Genomic DNA, 24,444 nt, shown 5'->3' with positions numbered 1-24,444 from the left:
GTGGCACTGAGAGGCCCCGGTTAGTGTCGGCTTGCTATAACTACTCCAGAGTGTCAATACTGTAGACCCTGTTGTGCTCCTCCATCCCTTCGGCAGCCAGACCTGGTGGAAAGTCCGGCGCCAGGCCTTCACTTTATGAATCCTCTAGAACCGGTTGAAGGAGGGGTTCCATATGTGAGACCTAAGTGTAGAGCTGCGGGCTCCCAACACCTGTTACTGGCACTCCCGGTGTTGGGAGTGGCCTTGTGGTGTGTATGGGCAGCACACACCGTTCCTGAGCCCCCTGAGCATCCTGAACTCCCGCCCAGCCTCCCTCTCCCACCACCTCTGCACCAGTGATCACCATTGCCACCGCTGTCTCCTGGCAGCCCATCTGCTCACACTCAGCCCACCGCCTGTGCGGTGGGATTGTCACGGGTCTGCCAGTCTCCATCGGCATTGATGCTGAAGGAACCCTTGTCTCTGCCTCCAGCCTCTGAGTCCCGGACTCTTCATTTGCCTCAGTATTTAAAGTGTAGTCTTTCCTGTTTTCCCTCAACTGGTACTGATGTGATTGTGAATGTTTCCCTACATGTGCTCCTGCCTGTCCGTCCTGGATTTACCCTTGTGTAGGTTTATTAATGGACTGTTTGCATTTATCGCCATCTTTTTCATGGGTTTATATCACCGTAGCGTGACAATAAGGAGGTAAAATGATGATATTTTTACCTTGAAACATTCATGAAGGTCTGCAGGGGTCCCAATGTTTTTTTTTTTAATTTTTTTTTTAAAGGTTATGTGTCATGTGACAGCAAAATTGTTTCCTGCTAGTTCAGACCACAAATAGCGCTTAAATATTAATAATTTAAAACAAAACTGCTTTACTGTTCACCTTGCTTAAAACACAGCACAAAACATTATATAAAATACATTATATAAAATACTCAGCCTTTTATAGGTTTTCTTCATCATGATTTCAAGATAGTTAAAAATACATGAATATAAATATATTTTTCTTATTATAAATATTAACAACATATACAATACTGTTTACATTTTGGACTTTTTAAGGTCTTGTGCTCACCAAGGCTGCAGTTTTTACAGACAGATATGAGCTGGCTTGGTGCTCAAACTTCATTTCTATTATTATTAAGGTTCAAAACAGTTGTGTTGCTCTTTGTTTTTCTCAAGGATTCTTTAATTAATAGAAAATTAAAATGAACAGCATTTATTTGTCACTTTGGTCTACTTTTGAATGGTAGTTTATATATATCTTACATTTTATGATAAATATATAGGTCCAGACCAAAAAACAAACAAACAAAAAAATCACATTGATCCAAACTATGTATTTATATATGTATAAAGTACACTTATTGAAGAGGATACTTTTGACAGTGAGGCTTAATTGTATTAAACCACAACAAACTGCACGGACAAAATACATATACATAACACAAATATTAAATATTTAACCAATATTCACCAAATACAGTGAGACAATACACGACATACTTATGAGATAATCTACAGTACAATCTCATCTCTGTTTACAAGTTATGAACTCTGAATAACAAAAGTAACATACAAATGTAATAAAGAATGTTGATGCATATTTATTGATATAAAAATTGACCTGAGAGAGTGAATCCATTTAATCTCCAGAAAGAGACACACAGTGACATAAGTTTTGCTTTTGTTGTTTGATGTAATTCTGCATTCTGTCCTGAAGGGGCAGTACAAACCACTATTATACATGAGCAAAAAAATCATGAATTGGCTGTGCATGCTTCAGACTGCTGGAAACAGCATTTGTTTCTTTTGTTTTAATACAGCATAATAAAACAATGTATAGCAAGTGACACTTTGAAAGTGATTCCTGTGGAAAATGTAGCATTCTTGTTGTTTGCCAAATGCTCTTACACTTTCATTTGAGGATACTCTTTCTTTTTGGAACAGGCTGAATGCCGGACCCACAGTCCAACCACAGGTAAATCACTAACATGTGTGCTGCGAAACAGCTTTTATTTGTTTTTGGAAATAACAGAATTTTAGTTTCTCTAGGATGGCAGGGCCAGTTTCTGGTACAGTCGGTACTTCCCCAGATATAAATAGATTGCCTCTGAGAAAAAAAGATTTCATTAAAGCACAAATCATAAAACGTTTTTATTTTCCCATTTTAGGAGTTCAAAGTTGTGTCTGTGTTTCAGTTTCTAGGAAAGCTCAGCTGGGTTTCAATGGTGAACCATTCAATTCTGAATGTGCCGTTCATGGCCTGCAGACGCAGTAAAATGAGGTCTAATTTCATAAGCATTTCTAGAAAATTTTGAGTGTGGTTTTGAGTTGTAATGTTTCAGCAACAGATATCCGGTCATGGTAAAAACTCAAGCCCGTCAGAAGCTCAACGTCTCTGATTCGAGTCACGTGAAACTGAACCCAATCCTGGAGCCATGAGTAGTCTGAGCCATTCTGGAGAAATAAATGATAGAACAAATCAGGGTGTGTAAAAAATAAACGCACAATGAGATATGAGCGAGAAACACAACAATTCCTTTTTTTAATAAACATATTTGATTCATCTCATGAAATCTTTCAGTAACTTATTCCCTTGTGAAAAAGTACTTAAGGAAATAATATATTTTTAGTGTGAACAATGTAATGTTTTCAGCTACTTTAAATCTACATTAAAATTCAATTAGTTGTAATTTTTAACGCATTCAGGACTTAAGTACATCTTTATATGCGATTTCATATTTCTTTGAAATATGGTTGAAATGTACTTCCAAATATTAGTTGTTCATCTATTTTCTGCTTTTTTTTTTTTTTTTTACTTAAGTGGTTAACAAATTACCTAACAATCAAGTTACTCAGCTACTTCCTTGATACAGTCTTATGGTTGCTGTGGTTTAGATAATGAAAGACTGATCACATACATGACATGTTTCCAGAAGATCAGCTCGATGAGGAAGAACGAAAGACACAGCATCTAGAGGGCCGTCACACTGTCTGATGGGAAGGGACGAGTTCTTACAACTTGTAAGAATCACAAAGAAATGTGTCGGGATGGGAGCCCTGTTCCTGAAAGCAGAAGAGAATCATCTATATGAGGGAAGAATTCAGTCGGATGCATCGTTAAATACAGTTTTGGCATTATTTGGCCACTAGTGGGCAGTATGTGAAATACCAAAAGGTCTAGCCGTAAATGATGCATTTGGCCTAATAAAACATTTTTTCTCTCATATAGTCAGATGTTAGACTTAAGCATTAAGTCTGGTCCACTTTACATCTTGTTCTTGTCATCTTAGACAGGAAAACACCATCTGACCAACATGTAAACTGACCAACCATAGTTTATTTTGATTTTAAAGTAGATTTTAAGGAAAATTAAAGCATAATGTAAAGTGTTTTCTAGTATGATAATTGTAATAAATACTTCTTGAGCAGCAAATCAGCATATTACAATTGATTTCTGAAAGAGCACGTTACACTGAAGACCGGCTATTATATATAGACTGGAATATTTTCAAAACGAAACTGGTCCGTGATACAAAAAAGGGGATCTTTCACACACTGGTTCATTTTGAAAACTTACGGGGTTCCCTTGTTCATAAAGTCATAGTTCCCATCAAAGTCGTCGTCAAATATTGGTCCGCTCACAACATTGACTCCATTCAGCTTTTGTGAATACTTCAGCAGCAGAACATCGTGAAAGTGATTCCAGATATCTGTCACAAAGACATCAGACATGAACAACAGTGACACTATAATCAAGCATGAAAGAACTTAAAGCCACAGAACAGACACAGCAGGGTTATTATATACCAAGTTTTATGTTAGCATTTTTTCTTCGCTTACAGAAAGTGTTCCCGTCACTTCATATGACCCAGATTGCACGTCTGATGTCAGATGGAGTATTCTGATGACGACTTTAATACCTTTTATGGACCTAGACACTGCTATTTACTTGGCAGTCTATGGGACAGTCACAGGCCTCCTGGTTTTCATCCAAAATATCTTAAATTGTGTCCCGAAGACGAACTGAGCTTTTACGGGTTTGGAATGACATGGGGGTAAGTGATTAATGACTAAATTTTAATTTTGGGGTGGAGTATCCCTTTAACATATTAAAATAACTAAAACTAAATCTTAATACAAACTATTTAGACATTTAAAAAAAATAACATAACCAAAATGAAAATGAAAACAGAAAATATAACAAAATCTTTAGTAGTATATGTGGTACTAAAATAACACTGAGACTCACAGTACAGGAGAGGTTTATGTAACACGATGACACCAACTGATATGTAAAACAGTGATAACAACGTTTGAGACATAATCACAATGTTAGTGCAGAGTGCTGTCCATAATTCTGTTTATGCATAATTACTGTACTTAAAATGCTTGATTTGCACCTTGCTGAAGTTAAAAACATCAAGATTATTAAGTGACTGAAACCAAAGAAGTTGTTGCAAAAGAACCACAAAAGGATCCTAATGAACGATGCTGTTTTGGATTCTTATGAATATTAGATCTATGATAAATGCATAAACAATATACTTGTGTAATCAACTGATAACAGATAAATGTGTTATGAAATGCTGGTGCAACCAAAGTGCAAAGCACTCTGTAGATGCACTAAAACACAGACTGATTTCTAATGGAATGCAGATAGTTAATGTTCTACGTGCACGTCATGTTGAGGGAGTTAGTCTGGGAAATGAAAGGAGTCATTTTCACTTTTATCTGAGTGAAGAAAGTGTTTACCATACACAGGTCTTGCAATTACCACTGATGAGTCTCTAAGGTTAAAGCAAAACGTCAGTTCATTTGGTTCACAGGCATAAATGACTTAAAACAGCTTTTTAATACATCAGATCTGCCTTCATCTTTGTATTTTTATGTTATTTATGCAGTTTGTTCTGTGATTTCTCATCACCGTTTACTCACCCTTAAGTTGTTTCAAACCTGTATGAGTTTCTTTCTTTTGTCAAACAAAAAATGGGATATTTAGAAGAACCAAACAGTTGTTGGTCCCCATTGACTTCCATAGTATGGGAGAAAAAAAAAAATACTATGAACGTCAATGGCTACCAGAAACTGTTTGGTTACCAGCATTCTTTTAAATATCTTTTTTGATTAGTTTTTTTTAGAAGAAAGAAACTCATACAGGTTTGGAACAACTTGAGGGCGAGTAACTGATGACAATTTTCATTTTTGGGTGGATTATCCCTTTAAAGACATAAGATATAAGACCCTATATGAAATATCACTGAGATGCCAATTTTATGTTGGTCTACAGGCCCATATAAACACAAAACAGCATGTCTGTCATCTCTGTCTCTGTTCTCTCATCAAGCCCATTTTTGTCTCACTCTGATGTACCTACGCTGAGAAACCTGCAGATCTTTGGGTGCTCTGTTGAGCATTCCTAGGTGTTTTTTGGCAGGTCAAGTGTTCCTGCGGGACTTCTTTGATTTTGGTATAAATGCTTGCTGGCCTCAATTCAGCTGTGATCAACTGATTCTATTTATAGGGCAGCTTTAACTTGAGAACATTTACCTTTTCAGGGAGTGTTGCATATCTTTATTAAATTAGAGCACAGCTTTCTCATATATAGTCTCATTTATTTTGAATGTGTTTTAGTAGTTTAGTAGGACAACACTCACTCTGTAGATCTGTAGAGTGACACAGCAATGCAGATCAAGGTTCACACCCATGTCTATGCAAACACTTGCAAATCAGATTGAATTCTCATGCAATGTGATAAAAACATTCTACTTGCTTAAAGTCAGGCGTGTCCAAACTCGGTCCTGCAGGGCCACTGTCCTGCAGAATTCAGCTCCTATTTGCCACACCTGCCTGGAAGTTTCTAGTATGCCTAGTAAGATCTTGATTAGCTGGTTGAGGTGTGTTTGATTAGGATTGGAGCTGAACTCTGCTGGACAGTGGCAGGTTTGGACACCCCTTTAAAATGAATGTTTAGCATCAGTATAAATATTCATGGATGCCATTATGCCTGGCAAAGTCTTTTGTTATGTTAAGGTTTTCTGTGTTACTTTTTTTTTTTTTTACTGTCGATGGATTACACTTCTCTAAACAAAGTTGTAAACTCTGACTTTATGAGCTGGGATGCAGAATTACAGCCTTTTAATAAAAACAGGCAACATGTTTACTGGAATGTGGACGTCATTCTGAATACAAAGTTCAGTATTTTTTTTAATGATTATTGACAATGGCACTTCAGACCCATGTTTTTTTTGCTATTGTTGACATCAAAGATTGTGTCTAATTGAACTGTACAGTTTTTTTGCACAAATATAACAAATAAATCATAATGACCATAATGTTTCCTAGCACGTTTCATTATGCAAAGATTCTTCTTGTTTTGGAGATTCATTCCAGCATGCCATTAACTTTCCATTTACTTTCTAAGTATACAAGTAATCAGCAAATCTTTTGGAAATATCCGTTTTGGCAGTCAGAAGACAGACATCATGCAGTTCTTGCCAGAACAAACATGCAAATTGCAAGCGTACATGACATAAAACAATAAATCACAAAAAGTGCACATAAGAAAGAGATCCCAGTTGTCAGGTTTTGTCTCCCTGCAGTCTGTGTAATGTTATAAGCTGAATGTAAAACATGGCTTACCTTTGAAAGCAGGAAACATGGGCACCATGTTGCTTGTAATTAAGGAGTCTGGCTCAGTTCCTGTAGGACTGAAGTCTGAGGGAGAAAGCAAGCATTTAGAATCCTGTTGTACAAAACAAAACAGATAAAGCAGAGTAAACACAACTCTTTTATTACACAGATCTCTGGATACTACGGAGCCCTGCACACGGCATGCAGGAAAAAATAGTAGGCTAAATCGTGTGCACGATATACTGTTTCATTCCCTCGATTTATATTTTTTTTCTTGCATGTCATGTGCAGGGCTCCATATGATACAATGACAGGCCAAATTGCAGAATTGGGTGGTTAAAAAATTGTGGGAAAAAAATAAATAAATTATTAGCTAATCTAACTCATAGCTCTAATCGAAGTCTAGAAACCTTTTCCCATAAGTAAAAGAGATTAGAAAGGGACATGAATAATGAGTTTTGTGTAAAGGTATTAACGTAAATACAGATATATCCTGTTGGACTCACGGGGTGGATGCAGGAGGCCAAAGGTCAGAGTGGAATTGTTCTTATAGAAAGAGCAGGACTGTCTCGCACCGGGCTGTACACGCACATCTGCACGCACACATGAGTCTGCTGAGGGCTGGACACTCACCTTTGTTTAAAAAAGAGAAGAAAGAAAATCAATGACCAGAGGAAACAGTGCTTAATGTTTAAAACACTCATTAAATGCATGATAGAATTCCTGTTAGACACATTACAAGCAAAATATTCTCAGCGTTTGCCACTTAAAAGAGATTTCCTACAGCAAATTTACCAGCTTTGAGAGAAAGGCCCGTTTGCTTTTTATGAAACAAATCTCTAATCTTGACTTAATAGTACTTAAAATACATGCTTCACAATCTGACTTGTAAACACTCTGTATGGGATTAATTGATAGTCATAATAGTGTTTAGCTCTTGAAGTTACTCCCACGCAAAACAAAAAACAAGATCAGGCCCGAAGCCTGAAAAACTCCAGCTGTGGTCACATTGGTCATTTCACAGCCTCAGGTTGTGGCTTGTAGTTGTTTTATGTATAAAGAAAATTAGAGAATACAGATGATTTCATTCAGTTCGCATAAAAAAAAGATTCTATCATTATCTACTGACCCTGAAAACATGTTTTTCCATGGGGAAAAAAATACTATATGTGTGCTGGCACCATCAAGTTCAATAATGATGAAATCAAAATCACCATAAAAATGTATTGAAACCATTCAGTGGATTTGTTTAATAAATATGCTAAAATTGTAACCATTTTTCACTGAAAGTATTCTTTTAACAAATTAAATTTCAGGCTGTTCCCCACACAAGGCTATCGAATGGTGTCAGAAAACTTGGAATATAGTGCACAATATATTCTGGACAACTTTAATGCTTTAATGCAGAAAATGCAAGTTAATAAGAATTTCACTGCATTCTAGTGTTCAAGTTTGGTGAAGTCTGCCCTGCGAATTTATATCTTGTTAAGACATGTGACCAAAAGACTGGCGTGACCTCTTAGCTGAATTAAAAGAACAAACAAACTGCAGGAAAGTCAAGTACAGTACTAGTTCTAGTGCACATGTGTTGACTAGCTGTGTTTGCAAACTATATTAAATGAAGTATACAAAGATTATGTATTTGATTGTGGAGAAAAAAAAAGTAAAAAAGGTTTGGGTCAAAACTGAAATATGCTTTCAGTATTCTTTCACATTCATCATATGGAAAAGAGTGACTAGTATATACTTCAGAAACTCATTTTTTTGTATTGCATGGGAGAAAGCAATAAGTAAATACATAAGGCAGAGTAAATAATCAGAATTTTCTTTTTTGGATGAACTATCACTATCACTTTAAGTTAATTGACAAAAAATTACAGTAACAATCAAAACACACACTGCATGGAGCCGAGAAAACGCTTGATGAGCGACTGCAGTTTGTCACGGTCTCGTTGTGTCGAGTGTTAGCGAGTGTGATGATGATGCTAGAGTCTGTGATTTACTCTGTGGTCGGCCCACAAAATGAGCAGCACATGCGGAAGGGTGGAGGGTGAGGCCGTCTGTCATATTTCCTGACCTCATTGAGCATCACCATTAAACCCTCTGCACATGTACACCTTCCTGTTTGAACCATCATTACAAATTTAGTTTGTGAAAAAGAAGTGGGTTTAATTGCACTTAATCTCATCTCATTTTACCAGTGGTTACTCACCCTTGTGAAAAAGAAGTGCACTTAATTATACTGATTATGCACTTTTAGTGCATGTCAAATCATAAGTGTATTTTTTAAATTGTACTTTTAAAAATGTAAAGGCCACTTAAAGGAATAGTTCACCCAAAAATGAAAAATCTGTTATTAATTACTCACCCTCATGTCAATACCTTCGTTCATCTTTGAACACAAATTAACATATTTTTGATGCATTCCAAGAGCTCTCTGACCCCCCAAAGACAGCAAGGATCCTTACACAATCAAGGCTCAGAAACTTAGCAAGGAGATCGTTAAAATACCCCATGTGACATCAGCGGTTCAACCATAATTTTATGAAACCACAAGAATACTTTTTGTGTGCAAAGAAAACAAAAATAATGACTTCATTCAACAATTTGTCTCCTTCAGGTCACCCTATAGCACCATTTTGCACCCTATAGCACCAGATACGCGGTTTACGTTGTTTACGCTTTGATCTGAATGTAAACAATCCTCATACATACGTTGCATAGGCCTACATTGTTTACGTAAGTGATACTCTCCAAAATGGCGCAATAGGGTGACGCGAAGAAGAAAAATTGTTGAATAAATTATGTTATTACTGTTTTCTTTGTGCACAAAAAGTATTCTCATAGCTTCGTAAAATTACGACTGAACCACTGATATCACATGGATTATTTTAACGATCTCCTTGCTACGTTTCTGAGACTTGATCATGTATGAGACGGTCAGAAAGCTATAGGATTTCATTAAAAATATCTGATTACATTTTAAATTGATTAGAATTTAAATTGTAGTGTACTATTCAATCAGAGTTAATAGATTTGAAATGTACTAAACCCTGCAAATTCATCATTACAGATGTATACAAAAGTATTTAAATGAAATTTCAACAGAATTTACATTCAAGTATATTTTAGTTTACCATAAATGCTTGTCAGTACATTCAGCAACATGTTAACTATGAAATAGTATTCAAATTATGAAAAAAAGATATAGGCTTCTCAAAAAAGCATTCTAAACTTCAGTTGATTGATTTCATATAAATTAAAACTATAAGCCATTTTAATGCATCAATTAAAAGCAATTATGTATGTAAAAACATTACATTCATTTGCACTTAAGCATATTATTTCTATAATATACAGTAGTATTACTTTTTAGAAGAATGCCGAAGTGTACATCTTTTTCACAAGTGATTTTTTCAAGTTCTGTAATAATAAAAAAGGGGTGTAGCTCATTTAAATCCCACAGGACATCTCCAGAAAATAATCACAGGAAAATATATGACGAAACCCCCTGTAGTGCAACATTGTAACAGCTTAGAATGAGCTATTGTTTTAGAGGTCTCGTCTACAATAAACTCCACCTTAAAGACCCCATGCTATCACAGTTAAACATAACCGTTAGTGTTTAGATCATAATTATGCTAGTGTACTTCTAATAAAAATAATAATAAAATCAAATTTTAACAGATGTATCTGTTCGCATTTCAAAATTGTAGTCTCTTTTTGAAGGATGCTCTACATGACTCCTCTTGTACGACTCGATACGATTAGGAATATGCCCACGAAGAAAAAATAGAGGTGCTTAACAAGTAATTTCATGGGGTCTTAAGACTAGTCTTACCGTCGCATTCAAAGAGTATGAGACCCAAAGGGGCATCAGGATGTTTCTGCTGTATCCGCTGATGTACGCAGTGTGGTGAAGTATACAGTAATCTGACTGCTCCTGAAGAACTCGTGGGATGCCGTAAGGCAGATGAACAGGCTTCACGTTAGAGTCTATAAAAAGATTAATAAAGAAAGATTGACCTGAAAAGTTTCAAACACAGTGTTTTCTAACACAATGTCAATGTGAACTATTCCTGACAAACAGTTTACTCACTTGAGTTTGAGTCAATGAGACGCTGGTTCAGACGGTTCACCTGAAAAAGTTTGGGGAAATGTACATATAATATATATATATTTATTAAAATAATCAACAAAACATGAAACAAGAATTGCAGAATTTTTTTTTTTAATTTTAAATAAAATTGTAATACATAAAATAAGTTTGTGGTCAGTAAGATTCTTTAATGTTTTCGAAAAATGTCTCTTATGTATTTGTCTTTTTATGTATTATGTATTTATTTGAACAAAAATTCTGTAAAAACAGTACTATTCTGAAATACTAAATATAATGTTTTATTTATTTTAATAGATTTTAAATTAGTAATTTATTCCTGTGATGCAAAGCTACATTTTCAGCAGTCATTACTCCAATAAAATACTTTTCCAGGATTCTTTGATGAATAAAAAGTTGAAAGGAAAGCAAATGCAAAAGCTTTTCATATACTCCTTTCAAAAACTCAAAAACTATGTGATTGTGACAAACCACAGGAAAAAAAAAAGAAAATCCAGACAACACCACTAAGCCAAAAATGAATATGTGATGTGGATCATCATAGAGACACACAAACAACATAACACATAACTCATAACTCAAAGAAATTCCTTGGAGCTACAGACTGTAATTCATTCTGCAACATTAACTGCAAGACCAATTCTAAAGGGCAAAAAAGCCTGAAAACATGCAGCTACAGTACTTTCATTTGAACCATGTTTGAATGACATACATAAACTCTATCCACTTATTTTTCAGAATTGTAATATAGAAAACGTAATATAATTGGTTTTCCAAGACTTTCAAACATGCAGTTCTGGTTGCACTGCAACTGAATATCATTTGTATAGTGACAGGCTTCGCCGCATTTTAGGTTTAAATCTCCTGTTACAAACACAAAGCAACAATAGCAAGGAAAAACTCCTCAAGAGTAAGGAGGAAACCTTGGGTGGAACCACGAGGAAATTCATCCTGTTCTCAAGAGTGAGTCATCTAATAACAGCCAGTTCAAAGACAGGATTACACCATAAAACACGGCAGACATCTGATTTCAAACTTAAGCTTGGCCTTTGAAGGGAACTAGTCTTGGCCCATAACAAGTCAAATAAAGCATGCTAAAAAATGTCCTTAAAATCAGGCATAGAAATCTATTTGTAATATCATGACTTGCATTAATCCATCAACATGCAAAATTATATACTACGTTCCTGTTGGCATCTGTGCTAATTTGACTCAATCTTAAGCGACAGATGGATCTGTTTCAAACTACAATTCATCACACTTTTTAAAGCACTGAGTACCACTTCAACCACCTTTTTCATTTTCAATTAATAATACTGTCATGATGACATATGTTGGGTATGGTTTTCAATTTAAACAGCCCCAATAATTTTATTTACCATTTAGACATTTCTGAGTACTTAATCTGTGTTCAGCCTCCTCGTTTGAAGACATTGATGTTTTTGAAAATATCTCTGGCTATCGTCGATACAAGATCATCGTCTTTCGATGCACCCCAGCAAGGGGAGGTTATCGCGGGGCAGACAGCACATTGCCTGTTATGTCATTTGGGCTCTCTTGTTGAGTGCAGCGGCACTGAGAACATTATATTTCCTAACTTTAAGCTCTTTTATTTTCCAAATGTAATAGGATTAGTAGTCCAACGAATCGTTCGGTTTGTAATGTGTACAGTAACATATTTCTAATATTCAAATCCATTAAAGGATTGTTAGGCTGCATTAATTAGGTCAACCGGAAGCAGGAACACTTCCCATAACACCTGATGTACTTGCTACATCAGTAGAAGACTGGCATCTACGCTAATATTAGTCTGTTTCTCTCTTATTCCGAGGGCACTGTATCCAGATCAGATGGTGGATCAGCACCTTGAGATGACCTCGACAGCCCTGAATGTCAGCGGAGACTAGGACAACTAAATGAGCCCCAGAGACAGATCCCAAGTGAAGACCTTGTCTCCTAGACGGCCATCTGGACAAGACCAGAGGAACCAGATGAGTCCTCTGCACAATCTGACTTTGCTGGAACAACCGCTGGTTCATCTGGCCAGAGGAGAACTGTTTTTTTTCTTCATTCTGTCACCGATGGAGTTTTGGTTCCTTGCCGCTGTCACCTCTGGCTTGCAGCGACATCGTCGACTTGATCGCACAGATACTGTTTAAACTGGATTGGACTGGATGATAACATCACTGAATTCAATGATGAACTGCCTTTAACTGAAAATTGAGTGTTTACTATTGTCCTTTTGCATTTTAGACACTATTTTCCTATTTAATATTGTAAAGCGTCTTTGACACAATCTGTATTGTTAAAAGCACTATATAAATAAAGTCGACTTGATTTTTATAAGTGCTGACCTCAGCCTCAGTGAGGGAGTCACAGGTGCAGCCGCGAGGGTCCGGTAAGAGACTGCTAACAGGGGTGCATGTTGATGGTGCCGAGCGCTCTGCGGGGTACACCGGCTGGTGGGGTGGGTTCTTCAGCAGATGGTTTAAACTGCCATGGGTGCCGTTATTGGGGGCAGGAGGAATACCTAGCAAATCTAAAGAGACATACACAGAAGAATACACTGTTCTTAGAAGATGCTTTTCACCAAAACTACTTACAATACAATGCAAAAATCATGCTATTGTCAAATACGGGTAAGAGCAGTCTTTATGTTAAGATAGGCTTTAAAGGGATAGTCCACCAAAAAATGACAACTCTGTAAGCATTTACTAATCAAACAGTTACGGTTTCCATTGACTTTCAATGTATGGACAAAAATTATACTGTACAACTGAAGTCAATGGGAACCAAAACTGTTTGGTCATCAACATTCTTCAAAAGTTTTTTTTGTTGTTGTTGTTTTTTGTTTAACAAGAAAGAAAATCAGGAATAAATGGCATGAGGGTAAGTAAATGCCTGACTTTTCATTTTTGGGTGGAGCATCACACTAACATCAGGGTTGCCTGGCTATAGTGAGATTTTGATGACATCGGCCTAAAAGAGTAGGAAATCCTGTTAAACATCCTTAGGTACTATTTGTAGTCCTAAATACCCAGTCGGGATTATTACATATAACTAGAGTAAAGAGAAAAGAAGAGTGGGTGAGAAAACCAGACATTATGTAACAATGTTGGGAAGCTTTAAAACTGCAGCCTGTCAAGTTACTGTTAATAATTTAAAGTTCATCAAGTTCATGTAGTCAATCTACACTTTAAAAATTAGTTAGCTATATTTTAATCAGAATGTCATAACGATATGAACTGTCCCCATCCTACATTTCTGTTTCTTTTCACAATATAAAAGGAAAGATCTGTTGCTAGTTCAGTTACATTAATAGCTTTTCAACAGATCAGTTTCCACTAAACACTATTTTTAACCCAACATGGTTGGACAGCAGCATTAACCTCAACATTCTATTAATTGTAAAGTTATTGAAATAAATATTACATTATAAAACAGTTCCAGTTTCTTTCTGCAAGTTATATTGTTATGCAAGTTGGTGACGACTAGTGAGTCACTGAATCATTTACTTCATTCAGTTCATTCAGCACTGAAAGATTAATACTGCAAAGTTGCTTGGACACAAGCAAGTTAAAGGATTAGTTCACTTTCAAAATTTACTCACCTCTATGTCATCCAAGAGGTTTACGTCTTTCTTTCTTCAGTCGAAAAGAAATTAAAGTTTTTAATGAAAACATTGCAGGATTATTCTCCTTAATAGCGAACTTCAACGGCTACCAAATGGTTGAAGCTCAAAATGACAGTTTCAGTGTAGCTTCAATGGGCTCTACACAATACCAGACGAGGAATAAGAGTCTTATCTAGCGAAAGGATCTGTCATTTTCTAATATATATATATATATATGCTTTATAAACAGATATGTGCCTTTCACTGCTCTGCGATGCACGTCCACGACTTCACGTAATCATGCCGAAAAGGTCACGCGTGACGTAGGCAGAAGTACCAACTCAGTCAGTGTTTACAAATGTGGCGGAGGAGGACCGTTCAAAAGTTGTTGTGTGTTCAATGACACATATTAATAAACACAGAGTCAGTACTTCTGCCCAACGTCACGCGTGACCTTTTCAACGTGATTACATATTACGTGAAGTCGTGGACGCGCATCGCAGAGCAGTTCAAGGCGAGCATTTCTGTTTATAAAGCATATACAGTTTTTTTAGAAAATGGTCGATCATTTCGCTAGATAAGACCCTTATTCCTCCTCTGGTCTTGTGTAGAGCCCTTTGAAGCTGCACTGAATTTTAATTCACTGAAAACTTCACTGAATTAATTTTGATCTTCAACTGTTTGGTAGTCGTTGAAGTCCACTATAAGGAGAATAATCATGGAATGTTTTCATCAAAAACCTTAATTTCTTTTCGACTGAAGAAAGAAAGATGAAAACATCTTGGATGACATGGGGGTGAGGAAATTATTAGGAACTTTTCATTTGAAAGTGAACTAATCTTTTAATTATGCTTTGGCTTTGTTTATGAAATTATAGAGGTTTTAAAGAGATATCTCCATCACCATGTTCCCTTAGGGTCTCCACAGGAAACTTTATAGGAAAGTTTATTGAACTGTTATACAAAGGCAAGTTCACACTTGCAATCATGCTGTAGTTGGATTGCTACCAAAACAATGAGGTAAAATCTTGGGTGAATCAATTCTGAAGGGGTTCATTTAAAGTGACTCACTGAAATGAAAATGACTTGCTTCTATAACAACAATGGATTATTACATGGATGTGTTTTATTTTTTATTTTTTTTTGCCTCCCACTGGAAAAATGTAGATAAGTTAGTGGCATCACTATGTAACTTCCCAACAGTGGTGTCAGACAATAAGCTGCCAATGATGGCCACTTTGCTTCAAAGTGGGTAATTAAGTCCTTCGCAGTGATTGTAAATGACGGAGATGGTGACGGAAAAAAAGACTCTCATAGTTCTGCACAATTTCCCACAAGACTTCCTTTTGGATATAAACCAATAAGAGCTCAAGACCTCACAAACCTATACGAGGGCTGACCATTTGCCGTTAGTATATATCAAGAAACATCAAATTATTAATAACGAAAAAGAATGTGTGAAACATAATCATTATAATTCAAACAACACATTATACACTTTGTTCCAAATCAAAGATGAAGAGAAGGAATCAAACACAGTACATGGCTGCAATCAGCAACACATTTAGGACAAAGATGAAATTTCCATTTATCCCAACACTGGTTACTCAAGAAATACGCTTTGTATTGAATGTGCACTTGTAGTGTACTTCAAATCTTAAAAGTACATTTTAAACTGTACTTGTGTACTGAGTGTACTTAATGAGAGTACACTTTCATGACTATGATTTTTGATTATACAGTAATTTTAATGGCAATGTCTTATTTGATATTACATTTGAAGTTAATTGTTATAATACTCCATTTTATTTCCATTTTAAATGCTCTATTTGCAACTTCATCTTTACAAATGTATTCACATACATGACACACATACTATAAATACTTTTCAGTACATTAAGCTGTACACTTTAACCAGCGATAATAAAAGCAAATATGAATTTATATGCAAAGATTACTTAAGGTCTACTTAAGTGGTTTAAAAAAATCAGCTAATTGCATTTAATATAAATTTAAATTATATTATATTTTTATTTGCAATTAACACGCACTTAATATCACTTTTTAAAAGTTTTTTTGTTTTTTTTTTTTTCACAAGGGCATTTAGCACACAAGAATATGCACAGTACCAAAAACTTCAATAACAGATAAGGGACATCAATGAAATATGATTAAAGGAACTCTTTCAAACTTTCATGATACTTCACAGAAAAATAAACTTACCACATAGGAGGTTGTAGATTTCAATGTTCTCGAATGGAAGCACATTCGTCTTAGAATGGATACCTGGTCCATATCCAATAAAAATGGCCTGCAAACAGTTACATTTCATTTAATAAATCACACCATTTTGTTGTCTTCAAGTCTGAAAAAGTTGTGTTTCAATTGTTGAAAGCTGTGTTTGTCAAATATTTTGCCTAATATTTCATTAAAAAAAAAAGAGAAGATGGTTCTGAGAAAAGGTTATTTGTTTGCAGATGCCACTTAACATTTTGTTGTCTAATGTGATGAAAATTAGACATCTTCAAATGTGTGGCTTTAGTATCCAAGTACTATTTGGGGCCCCTGGATATGACAACAAAACACCCACGACAGCTCCAAAAACACAGACCACAGTTAAAAATAACTAAAAGCACTTATTTTGATTTGCAGTCACAGAGAGACACACATTCCACTCGCCTCTGGCTGAAACACTTGAGTACTAGAAACTGGACTGATCTCATTTCCTTGACACTGAGTCACAAAGATGAAAATGATCTTCATTCTTCCTAATAGGAGATTTCACTTTATTAAGATAGAATCCTAAAGTAAAGCACTTGCCAACAACCATCCATGTTGTTGTTGTTGTGACTAGCTTGTGCAATTCACCTCAACCAGTTAGACCGTTGCCTCATAAGAGTTCCTGTGAGAGGTTTTTGTAAAGCCTACCAGATGCATCGGACATTCCTAGACAACCACACAGACCAGGGGGCGCAGATGGCTGGAAACTCACACACGTCAGAGACATAAACAAGACTCTGTCAAAGGTCCAACGTGTGGGTTGAGCGTGTGTTTAAAACTGCAATCTGAACACCTTCCAGTTTGAAGGAACTACTAAGTGTGAATCTGGCATGGGGAAGCTATATTCAATGGACGAGAGTTCATTTAAAGGGCATGTCTGGATTTTTCACCGTTTTTGTGAAAAGACCCTAGGGATCATAATCCCTTCATGGGAATTTACTCGGATCCTTTAATAAGAATTTAGTATAATCTCCATCAAAATGCTTGGTCTACTAAACCTCTTTACATTGCTGCACAGAAGCCTTTGAACAGAGAAACTGAACTGAAGATAGAAATGTTTACTAGTGTCTATGACAGATTAAAGAAATGTTTTCTCTGGATTTAAGGGATATGCTTCATTTTGTGGTTGAGGGTTATGTTGATTGTGTGGAAGCGAAGCTGAAAGAGAAGAACTCTTCTAACCATATTCTTCAAAGGCACTGAGAACGAACAAGTAATACATAAGTGTACTCTGAGTACACTTTCATGATTATGTTTCTTAACACTTAAAAGTGCACTTTGTAATAATGTCAGATCAGATGTCTCACTTGAAGGTGTATTTTAAATCAGTGATTTAGTAAGGCATTTGAACTGCACATTTTGACACGAATGGGTGAAGACAATCTATTGGTAACATCAGACTTTGGTAAGAAAACATCTGCTAAAACATCATCAAGATGTGTGAGCAATTTTTTTTAAATTTTCTTTTAATATGCAAGACGCGCCTTGAATAGGAAAGTGTTTTAAACACCAACCTGCATATTCTTGAAGACATTATCTGAACCATGGAAGCCGCCTGAGCAGTATTTAATTTCATTTGGCTTGCTGTAGATCAAAGTGGGAGAAAAATACAGTTAAAATGACAGCTTGAGTGCTTCAAATGCCTTCAAATTCTAGTTACCAGTTAAGAACAGAAAGGTTTGCAGAATGATCAAAACCTCATAAGAGGTTATACTCATCCAGTTTTATTAACACATTAATACATAAAGAGGTATTAGATTATTTCATTATACATTTATTTATTATACATATTTACAATTTATGCATTTGAATTCCATATAAAATATGATCTATTTTATCTATATAGATCACACAGTTTTAACGTAAACTAAATATAATTTGATGCATATTTGTCAGTTATACACAAATACATTTTTTTAAATTCTTATATATATCAACATTTATTAATATCAATTTGTGTGTGTGTGTATATATATATATATATATATATATATATATATATATATATATATACACACACACACACACACACACACACACACACACACACACACACACACATATATATATATATATTTTTTTTTTTCCCAGTAAAAAAAAATGAAAATAATGCACATGATTAAAATATGGCTAGCTATGGAACAAGTGATATTCAGTTAGTTAAAGGGGGTATATGATGCAATTTCAAGTTTTCCTTTCTCTTTGGAGTGTTACAAGCTGTTAGTGAATAGATAAGATCCCTAAATTTGCAAAGACTAAAGTCTCAAACCCAAAGAGATATTCTATTTAAAAGTTAAGACTCGTCCACGCCCTCCTAAAACACCTTGTTTAAACACGCCTCCACATGTCTATGTCACTGTTTGGGAAGATTTGCATAATGGCGCCCAAATGTTCACGCAAAGAAAGAAGGCGTCACTTTTATTCTTGCTGTAGTATTGTTGCTGCCGCCACTGCCGCCATGTCATGGAGATTCTGTGCGTTTCATTGTGAAAGCGAAAATACTTTGTTTGGCCTTCTATAAGAGGACACAACTAGAAATCAGTGGTTAAGTTGTATTTACAACACGGTTCCAGAACAGTTCAAACCAAATATCTGTGTGTGCAACGCATTTTACGGAGGACTGTTTCCATAACCTGGGAGAATAGCCTACAATGCCAGCTGTTCTGACTCACAGCCTGTAAGTATGTTTTCATATTTAAAGAATTTGCCACTGATGATTCAAACGTGAGTTTAGAGTGTAGAGTAGTGCTTGTTGTTTGTCGCTTCTCCGATCACAAATGCAGACATCGTTTTATGTTTACGCGGCGTGATACGCAACGCAATGCATTAAAAGACAGTATAAGTTATTATAATCAGTAATTATGTCCCCACTGGATGCAATAGATGCTTCATTTGTACTGGGTTTTATTGGTTGTCTCGTTGTGCCGGGACACGCATCACAGTACGGTAAGAGCCGTAACATTTCTGTCACAAGCTTGAGGTATTCAGCCAATCACAATGCACTGGATAGCTGGCCAATCACAGCACACTTTGCTTTTCGGAACGATGAGCTTTGTAAAAATCGATGCGTTTCAGAAAAGCGGAGCATAGAGGAGAAACAATAATGTACAGTATGTGCAAAACAATGTGTTTTTCGAACCTTAAACCGCATAAACACATTTCATTACAACAAATACACAAAATAATGTTCTTTTTAGCAGCATCATATGACCCCCCTTTAAAATACATGAGATTGAAAGAACTTGGAATTATTGAGGATAAATATATAAACTTGGTTATTGTGTATTTAAAACACATTCAGTCTGTTTAATTTATTTGTATGACTGACAAATATGAAATCACATTAAGTTTATTAGTTTATCTTAAAACTGCATAATCCATATGAATGGACATTTTATATGCAATTACATAAATCATACATTTAGAACTATTTTTTTTTTTTTGACATGACAGGCATCAGATGTGGCGTCCCAAAGCGCAAACTCACAGTGCTGCTTGCCAGCCGGGCTGCATGTAGAGATGTGCTCGCTCTATACGGATGTTACTGGCAAAGTGAAGCCGTTTGGGCAGATGCTCCTTCAGATACGGCCTCATCGGCTGATCAGGTTCTCTGCACTTTTTACACAGAAAGAAAAAAGGACAGAATAAAGATTTCAACATCATTAAGTGGAAGATTTGGTCTGTAATTGAGATATGGGGATGTTGTGACAGGGTCGTACCGAAAGATTCTTCACCAGACCTTCATAATCAACTGCCAGATGAATACAGGGAAAGAGAAGAGATGGATCGTTTGACTTACATTTAATGAACAAATCACTTTTTATAAATGGGTGTTTCTTCAACTATGATCACTTTAGACCAGCTGTCAAATATAATTAGATTTTTTGTTCTATATTTTAAATGTAATTTATTCCTGTGATGCAAAGCTGCATTTCCAGCTTCATAGCTTCATCATTCTTATATGCTGATTTGCTGCTCAAAAACACATTATTATTCTTTTTGCAGAAAAAAAAAAATTGTGCAGCTTAAAAAGAACAACATTTGCAGCAGATTTTATCTGCAAAAATGTAAATTTTTTAACATCACTATTGATCATTTTAATAGATCCTTGCTGAATAAAAGTTTTCTTTTATTTATTTTAATTCATTAAAAAATATATCTTACTGACCCCAAACTTTTCATCATATTTCACCCCAAGTTTTTCATTGTACAACAAGTACACTTACTTTTGATAAAACTTCACTCGGAACAAAATTGTTGGTCACAGCGGAAATTAGCTGCAATTTGTGTAAAAATGTATATAAATTCATGTCACATCACATAGATATTGAAACGGTTCAAGAGATATTGAAAACCAGCAAATATATGATATATATTATATGATAAATGATATTAGGGATGCACGAAAAATATCTGCACGTTATTAATGCACATCTCCTCAGTAAAGCCGGTTCTGTAATCAGAGGTATCTGGACACGTGCGTTCTTTCACGTGGAGCAGCATTTACTACATAGAGCCGTTGTTCACTGACAAGCTGCGCAAAACCACAATCATATTTTGTGAATGTTTTGCGCATCTTGGCTCTGTGTAGTAAATGCTGCTCCATGTGAAAGCACGCACGTGTAGAGATTTACCACTGAACAGAAGCGGATTTACTGACGAGATGCGCATTAATATTGTGCCGATATTTATTGTGCATCCCTATATGATATCATTGATTGATATTTTTATAATTTTTTGTTTTATGTGTGTCTAATCTGTATGTGAAACTTTCTGTGCTGCCATTTTAGCCAGGACTCCCTGGTAAAAGAGATTTATATATCAATGGGATACTTCCTCTTAAAATAAAGGATAATAATAATAATAATAATAATAATAATAATAATAATAATAATAATAATAATAATAATAATAATAATAATAATAATAACAACTGATATATGAAAACCAGCAAAAATTAACCATGAGCCATTTTATAGCTAATCCAACCTTTATACCATAAACCTGCTAGTTTTAATCTCATAAAAATGAACAGCTGTGACACAAAAGTGTTTATAGTTGAAGAAACCCTCAAATACAAAGAAATGTGGGTCAAATCTGTTCGCTTACAGGAGAAGAATTCATCAGGCAAACGTTTTGGACGGACTCTCGCTGCAGGTCCCTGGATGACAGTGATATCATCGATGTTTTCCAGATAGTCCGAGACAAACACAGCTTTCTTGCATGACGCTTCTTCCATCCCTGCAAATCATGCATTTAAAATGAACTATATTTCACAGATTGCTCATTCAGTTGTGCTTAAAGGAATAGTTCACCCAAACAATTCTATCATGATTTACTCACCCAAACCAAAATTATTTTTTTCTTTCCAAGTAAAAGAAGTGAGTACATCTTTGGGTAATGAATCAAAAACATTAAGTCCAAGTGATGTTCTCACTGTATTAATTCACAGTGTATTATAACAACTTTTATTCCTCTCACTGAAGTCAAGTCAAAATGTATTTCTATAGCACATTTAAAAGCAACAGAGTTGTGCCAAAGTGCTGTACAACAAAACACAGTATATAAAAAGCATAATAGGAAACATCCATCATATGAAAAATAAACACATTAAAATAGAATCAGAGCAAACTGACATCAAAACCTTAAACCGACATTAATCAAAAGCCAGAGAAAACAAATCAGATTTGACAACAGACTTAAAACTAAGTGAAGGAGCAAGTCTCACATTTACAGGCAAACTATTCCAAAGTTTAGGAGCTGCAGCTAAAAAAGCAGACCACCCTTGGTTTTACAGCGACAACGTGGGACAGTTAAGAGAAGCTGATTACTAGACCTAAGTGCTCTTTGAGGAGAGTAAGGAATCAGAAGGTCACTGATATATTTTGGTGCAAGACCAGATAAAGCCTTGTACACAAAGACAGCTATTTTAAAATCAATTCTAAACTTTACAGGAAGCCAATGTAAAGATTCTAAAATTGGAGTAATGTGACCCCTTTTTTTTGTTCCAGTAAGAAGCCTCGCTGCAGCATTTTGGACAATTTGCAGACGAGAAATCGCTGTTTGAGGCAGGCCACAATAAAGGGAATTACAGTAATCCAGGTGTTATGTTATGAAAGCATGGATTACAGTCTCCATATCTTTGTGGGGCAAAAACTGTTTCAGTTTAGCAATTGATCTCAGATGGAAAAAGCTTCCCTTTACCACTGTGCTAATTTGTTTCTCAGAGCTGAGTAACAAATCAAATGTAACCCCAAGATTTCTTACATAGGGTTGAACACTGGCTGAGAGACACCATAAATTAAAAACAGATTAAGTCCAAGAGTGGCAAATCAGAATTTTGCATTTGCTTTCGTTTAATTGCAAAAAATGATTAGCCATCCAACATTTTATCTCCTCAAAACAGTTGTAGAGCACATCCAAAGAATCAGCTGTCAGTCTTTGCTGGAACATAGAACTGTGATTGTCAGCATAGTAATGGTAGGAAATCTTATATTTCTGAAAAACAGCATCCAAGGGAAGCATGTAAAGTAAAAAAAGAAGAGGGCCTAAAATGGAGCCTTGGGGCACACCGCATGACAAAGAGGCCAATGAAGAAGAAAACTTCCTAATGCTCAATGAGAAGGTTCTGTCTTTGAGATAAGAGGCCAACTGCAGAGCAACACCCTGAATACCCACCAACTTTTCCAACCACTGTAACAGAATACTATGATCAATTGTATTGAATGCTGCACTTAAATCCAACAAAACAAGCACCGCATATGAACCAGTATCGAGAACTTTCAAAAGGTCATTGCTAACCTTCAACAGTGCAGTTTCTGTGCTGAACTGCTCTGAAGTGTCAAAAAAGCATATATTTCACTGACAGCAAGGCTTACAGTCAAACCTCCAAGTCTCTCATTATATTCTTGAGCGAGTACTAATTAAACATCAGTGATGCAACAGAAGTTCAGCAAATAAAAAAAAACATACAAGCTCAATATGTATTCATAATCACTCAAACCACAAAGGCAGAGCAACACAGACAATTAAAAACCCAAGAGTCAAAATTAGCATGCTAGCAGGCCTCATGGCATACTCCAAGGTCAGGAGACACATGTGCAATCCCACACGCTTTTAATTTGCCCCAATCACAAATGAAGCCACACGTCAAGCAGATGTCACTGCTCAAGAACTTTTGTGCCCACCCAGAACCAGTGTTATTTTCGTATCGAGATATATTATCGTTTTTAATTAGTTATTATTTTTATATTTTCTGTTTTTATTTTACTTTTTAATTTTAGCATTTTTGTTGTGTGCATGTCATTTTCATTAATTTTAAAAATGTCTATTTTTTTTTTTTTTTTTTTTAGTTTTTTTAGTTTTTTTTTTTTAGTTTTAGTTATTTTACTACAACAATTTAAAATAATTGAAATAAAATAAGGCAACTGGCTGCAATAAAATTAGTTTATAGTGTTTTCTCAAGTTATTTCAAGTCACTAAAGTGTTGGGTGCCTATGGGTGGAGAAGTACTTTTCTCTTTAAAATGATAATAGAAAAACGCTTTATGGAACACTGTCTAATCCAAATTTTCCAACAAAAAGTTTCTCTTCTAATATTATAGTGGCACAAACATGGCCAGATTTAATACTTCTATTATTGGACTGCAGACTGCAATTGTTTTCATAAAAACTGGGAATACATAAGTCCTATAAATATTTACTAATGTCTGACTGACTGTGACATTTGGTTCATATCAGATTTAAATAATAATAATAATAATAATAATAATAATAATAATAATAATAATAAAATACTTGAAATTCCAAGAA

The 24,444-nt window shown here is 35.4% G+C and overlaps 1 protein-coding gene across 1 annotated transcript in view; it reads right to left on the bottom strand.

Moving 5' to 3' along the window:
* Positions 1-1,308: 1,308 nt before the first annotated feature.
* enpp1 (ectonucleotide pyrophosphatase/phosphodiesterase 1) overlaps positions 1,309-24,444 on the bottom strand; it is a 51,321-nt gene continuing 28,185 nt past the window's right edge. Inside the window, exons 13-25 of the mRNA XM_042747328.1 lie at positions 21,743-21,874; positions 20,353-20,384; positions 20,121-20,248; positions 18,148-18,217; positions 16,577-16,664; positions 13,096-13,280; positions 10,724-10,763; positions 10,466-10,620; positions 7,131-7,257; positions 6,634-6,708; positions 3,572-3,704; positions 2,913-3,057; positions 1,309-2,448 (exon numbers count right to left, since the gene is read on the bottom strand). Coding sequence (XP_042603262.1) covers positions 2,296-2,448; positions 2,913-3,057; positions 3,572-3,704; positions 6,634-6,708; positions 7,131-7,257; positions 10,466-10,620; positions 10,724-10,763; positions 13,096-13,280; positions 16,577-16,664; positions 18,148-18,217; positions 20,121-20,248; positions 20,353-20,384; positions 21,743-21,874 — 1,463 coding nt within the window. The 3' untranslated portion in view covers positions 1,309-2,295. The remainder of the gene's footprint in view (positions 2,449-2,912; positions 3,058-3,571; positions 3,705-6,633; positions 6,709-7,130; positions 7,258-10,465; positions 10,621-10,723; positions 10,764-13,095; positions 13,281-16,576; positions 16,665-18,147; positions 18,218-20,120; positions 20,249-20,352; positions 20,385-21,742; positions 21,875-24,444) is intronic.

The sequence above is a fragment of the Cyprinus carpio genome, chromosome B20 (genome assembly GCF_018340385.1).
Source record: "Cyprinus carpio isolate SPL01 chromosome B20, ASM1834038v1, whole genome shotgun sequence".
In the NCBI taxonomy this organism is placed as follows: domain Eukaryota; kingdom Metazoa; phylum Chordata; class Actinopteri; order Cypriniformes; family Cyprinidae; genus Cyprinus; species Cyprinus carpio.
Note: the sequence above shows the minus strand (reverse complement) of the source record. Positions and strands in the feature narration are given on the sequence as shown.